The sequence below is a fragment of the Pezoporus flaviventris genome, unplaced genomic scaffold, assembly GCF_033815535.1.
Source record: "Pezoporus flaviventris isolate CSIRO_AGI_PZ_B2104156 unplaced genomic scaffold, CSIRO_AGI_Pfla_v1 ptg000002l, whole genome shotgun sequence".
NCBI lineage: Eukaryota > Metazoa > Chordata > Aves > Psittaciformes > Psittacidae > Pezoporus > Pezoporus flaviventris.
This window is the reverse complement of record NW_026892550.1, coordinates 78,445,775-78,450,765: the sequence shown is the minus strand read 5'-3', so window position 1 is coordinate 78,450,765 and position 4,991 is coordinate 78,445,775. Positions and strand designations below refer to the sequence as shown.

The 4,991-nt window shown below is 35.2% G+C and overlaps 1 protein-coding gene across 1 annotated transcript; it reads left to right on the top strand.

Annotated features, from left to right (window-relative positions):
- Positions 1–316: 316 nt before the first annotated feature.
- On the top strand, positions 317–4,355 carry IAPP (islet amyloid polypeptide). Its single transcript, XM_061466057.1, has 4 exons — positions 317–602; positions 992–1,088; positions 1,235–1,369; positions 3,873–4,355. The coding sequence occupies exons 2-4, from the start codon at positions 1,009–1,011 to the stop codon at positions 4,063–4,065; spliced, it is 408 nt and encodes a 135-aa protein (XP_061322041.1). The 5' UTR covers positions 317–602; positions 992–1,008; the 3' UTR covers positions 4,066–4,355.
- The last annotated feature ends 636 nt before the right edge of the window (positions 4,356–4,991 follow it).

Here is a 4,991-nt window from a genome sequence, read left to right as displayed (position 1 = left end):
CTCTTTTCTTACTCTTCATACCTTCATCCCTTCAAACATTTTTTCCTGTTTTGGTCACTATATCCTTCTACAACAAACCTCCACAACTTTAACTAATCTATCTTTTCTAAAATAGCTGTTTTCTTATATTTCAATAACTGGTGATCTAGTGTTTCATTTACTCTGTCTTTCTGTATAGCTTTTGTTACCTTATTTAGCCCTTGAAAACACCCACAGGGAATATTACCTCAGCATCTTATCAGAACCATAAAATTGAACCTACGGTTCTGATGTGCAATATGCTATTACAGTATCTTCACAAGGGCATCCTGCATATACCAGGTTAATATCTACTGATGTGCTAATGTAGTAATGACCTATCTTTCCCTGCTCCTCTCTGGGGTACTTTCTGTCTATAGGGATGGGAATTAATGACAGTCTCTCTGTGCTGCCTGATGTCAGAGCTGAGAAAGGTGTGAAGGGTATATAAGAGCCGTATTACTTGTCAGCAAGGAAAGGGGAAAAGGGATACTCCAGAGCTAGATGCAAGCGTGGAACTGTTGTATGCACCCTTCTTTCTAACACAGGCGTGTGTCTTCAGTTAGCTTCCTGACCATTACAAGGTAAACAATTTCCCTTTTTTTCTTACTTGAGATGCAGTGCAACAGATGTGCTTTCAGGAAAGCACAATGTTTCTCACTATTAATCAGCAGCATTTTTTCAGGAAAAGGCTAGGATAGCTTCAAGGTAAATTGCACCTGGGACCAGAATTTGAGACTGGGACTTGTCAAGAAGTGCAAATCAGAGATAAGGAAAAGGATTGGAATTACTAGATGGAAAATGAACATTTACTGTTGAGTGCTACCTGTCTGAAACTGTTGTGCCACTAAACTTACTCTAGCCTGTGACAAAGACTAGCTGTTGTTGATTTAGGACACAATGGGTATCAGTGATAGAATATGCTGAAGAGTATTTGAGTTAGCTTTCAGGTTTGAATCATTATTCTTTTCAGAAAGTTTGGAAGCAAAGATGTGCAACCTGAAGCTGTCAGTTTTCTTCATTGCACTTTCTGTCACTCTGAGCTGTTTGGAAGCTACACCTATTGAGAAGTGAGTAATAAATAATCATATTTATTTCTTTTAGAGGAAAACTTGTTCACATTATTGCATGAATTGCTTTTGCTTTCATATCTCAAATAATATGAGAAAGAAATAGAGGTATTCAATTTCATAGGATATTTTATTGTTGTTTAAAGATTATTATCTGTGGCTGATGATCTATCTGATGGTACTTCCAAGAGACAAGGATGGGTATTGCCGGTAATGTCACAGAATACACCCTCAGGACTTAGTGAGGAAATGCCAGAACAACGAGCAGCAAAGACAAAAAGGTATTGATTTTCCTTGTTTCTTCTAGTTATATCAGCTAGGATTCAATTATGAAGTCATATTCTGTTACTTGGGACAATCTGTCTGTTGTTTATTCTTTAAAAAAAAAGCTTAAAATATCCTTCTTACAAATAGAGCCATTCTGTAAGCATAATAATCAAAGCATTCGGGGTAGAAAGTGAAATCCAGAGACAAAAGTTGCATATGATTAAATCACTTTACAATTATAATGCTTTCATAAATTAAAAAGGTTACAAATACTACATTACCTAGAGAAGAAAAGCGTACTTTGAAAGGGCCTTCTTTATTAAATTTGTCACATTTCCAAGCCTGAAGGGAAAAAAAGAAAATACACCCTTCTTAATAACACTAATGCTCTGCCACAATGGAATTATTTTATAGCATAACTGTTTCCTGGATTTAAGTAATATTTCATTACAGAGTTAAATATCAATTTAATCATGGGAAAAAAAGAAAAGAAGAAATCGGCTCCGATAGAATTTAACTAGTCTGAAATGCATTCATGTTTATAAATGCATAAATCAAATTTCAGGTAACTTATTAATGAATAAAATAACATTTCAAAAAGTATCTGCAGTTTGTACTAGAAGATAAACAGCACTGAACTATCCTATGTTTATCAGGCTTTTGATTGAGTTTCTTTTCGATGACAATTCTGTTATGAGCAGATTCAGTAAATACAAGTGTCTATATAGTTGCCTGTTGCTTTCTCTTCGAGTATATTAAAAAAAAAAATTATTGTATGACAACTTGGTTATCTTCCAAAATATTTTGATAATGGAGACTAGGTTCCCACATTTTTACAGTATTACTAAAAAAAAAAAATAATTGCAGTACTAAAACACAAGGCATCGCCTTTATGAGTGTTGCATGCCCTGTTTGCTTTTCTGGGGCCCTGGTATACCTTACTGGGTGAACTGTCTCATTCAAGCACATATTCAGTTAAAGGCTACGGATTAGAAAGCTAACAGATGTAATGTGCTCAGTCAGGCTAGACATCAGCTAGAAATCCAGCAGTTTCCTGTCAGGACTGGGCTTTTAAACTTGGAGTTTCAGGGCCTGATTTTGTACCTTGGATGAAAAAGAGAATTTTGCCTCCACAAACAAATGAGGATTTCCATGAGAACCAGTTGCTGTTTGAACCTCGTATGTTAAAGCCTCGAGAAATTATTTTTTTTTAAATCAACAGAAATACCCATGGAAATCTAAAAGAATCTGTATCAAGCCTTATCCAATCATTTCCTTTAAATACAATTACATATTTAAAATAGTAATTGCTTAGAAATTGCTCCTGTTTACCAGTATAAACCAGTGTGATACAAATATTCCTCTCACAGTTGCTATTCCATTTGGATTCTTAGATCAATACACTTAACTCCTAAAGAATAGATGACATTTCAGGTAACAGATTTAACCACTCAGTAGGAAAAGGAACTCATTGATGATTTCCCAGAGTTTGAAACTGGGAAATTGTTATTCCATACAGTAAATTTTTGCTGCAAACTTGTCTACCTCAAGCCACATCAACATGAAGAAGCCCAAGAAAATTAACAGTTAAGTCAGTAAGCAATTTCAGCAAGCAAACATTTCTAATCTGAAGGGAAAACATAGTGGTCTAAGAAACAAAACTGAAAACGCAAGCTGTCTAAAGCTAACAGTTTTATAGTAATCAAAAAAAAAAGTAAATCTCATGCTACATAAGTTCCAAATGGAGTTCTGAAAATGGTCTGTTGGTTCAGACCATAAAGTGATTTCAGATATGGATTCTTCTGTGGACACTCTTTAGAGTCTCATCCAGCAAAGTATTATCTCCTATGACAACAGCATTTTGAAGTTGTTGGTGTTTCAAGAAAGACATGACAGTTTTTCGATAGTGAATAAATCTCTCTTTACCCAGAGCTAAATATTAAGTGGTACATAGGTTGAAAGAAGGTGGCAATGCCTGCCACCTCTCACAATGTATGGCAGAGTTGAGAGAAAGAATCTTTGGACTCAGTCCACTTGATGTGGGCTGGAATATTACTGTTCACTTCAGTAAGAGCAGGATATGATTCTGTGAGAACTAAATAAATCTGGTTATCATTATGTTAGTAATCCTCATGATATCAGCAAGAGCTCTAAATAGATTTAGAAGTTCAGCTTAAAGCTAAACATTTAGTCATTGTTTTCACTTACTGTCTTAACTATACTATCATTACAGGTTTTCTACATGTCATAAACTGCTATGTAGAATATCAATACAAAAGACATATGACTGTTAAGGTTTTTGCATTTAAATAACCCCCATCATTAAAACTGATAATAGCATGCAGTGCAAGATTTTTTCAGGAACAAAGTAGGTGGTAGGAAGATTGTAATGTTCCTGTATTTGTGCACATATTAAAAAAACTCCCACATTAGCACTGATCAAATGCCTATTAGAAGTGGCACACTTGATTGCTCACCATTTGACTTAATCTTGGCTCTTTTTTTTTTTCACCTTAGTACTCACCATCTGGAGAAACGGAAATGCAACACTGCCACATGTGTGACACAACGTTTGGCTGACTTTTTAGTTCGTTCCGGCAACAACATTGGAGCAATCTATTCACCTACAAATGTGGGATCAAACACATATGGAAAGAGGGACACAGTTGGGCTTTCAAGCAGAGAATCCCAAAACAATGCACAGCTTTAGGGTGTTAAATTTACTACTGATATAGTTTTCATTAGGAGCTCGATTTTTAATGTATCAATAACCCCTCAGTTATTACTTGTACAGTCTTAACAGTGCCTTGTTTTCTGTGTATGCCTGTGTGTGTGTGATTTACGTTCATCACTTCACTATGCATGTACAATGACATGCATAGGCTGTTGTTTCAACTCCATTAAGAACTCCACAAATCTGCTTGTCAAATTCCTCTGTAAAATAAAAATAATAAAAAAAATAAATGTATATCACAGTAATAAATGGACAAGGAATTGCAACAGGGTTTTTTATTATTATTAAAAGGATGAAAAAGATAACCATGATGTCTATGTCTTTATGGTCAGTTTGGTAAGAGGAAGAAATTATCTTAATTAAGACCAACAAAAGTCAGAATGCTGACAGAAGTTATGGCCTAATGAAAGTGAAACAGAAGAATCTTCTAGGTTTGAAACATGTACAGCATCTTGTTTTGCACCATGGAAGGAACAACTATATGAGACAAGATAGCTGCATTGTGCATATGATCACACCAGTTAACTGACTGGTCTCTTTCCACCTTAACATTCATTAAGCAAGTAGAAGTGCTCAGAATCAGCACAGATTTCCATACATTCTGAGCATGAGATTTTAAGAATTTACACTTATTACTTTTAAGATGGTATCCAGTAAAATGTAAGAAGAATGGGGGTAAGTGCTTTCAAACGTGAACAAAAGAAAACTCAGTTAACAAACTAGCAGAAACACCTGCCCTTGGTATTCCTTTCCTTGACTCAGAGTTACAAAGGGAAGAGGAAAAAAAAAAGAACAGTTCAAGCATCAAAACATATGATAGAAACAGGGTAAATTTGCCCACTGGTGTACTTACATTGCTACCAAAATCCGAGGAAACTATTTTAGAGATAGGTGGATCTTAG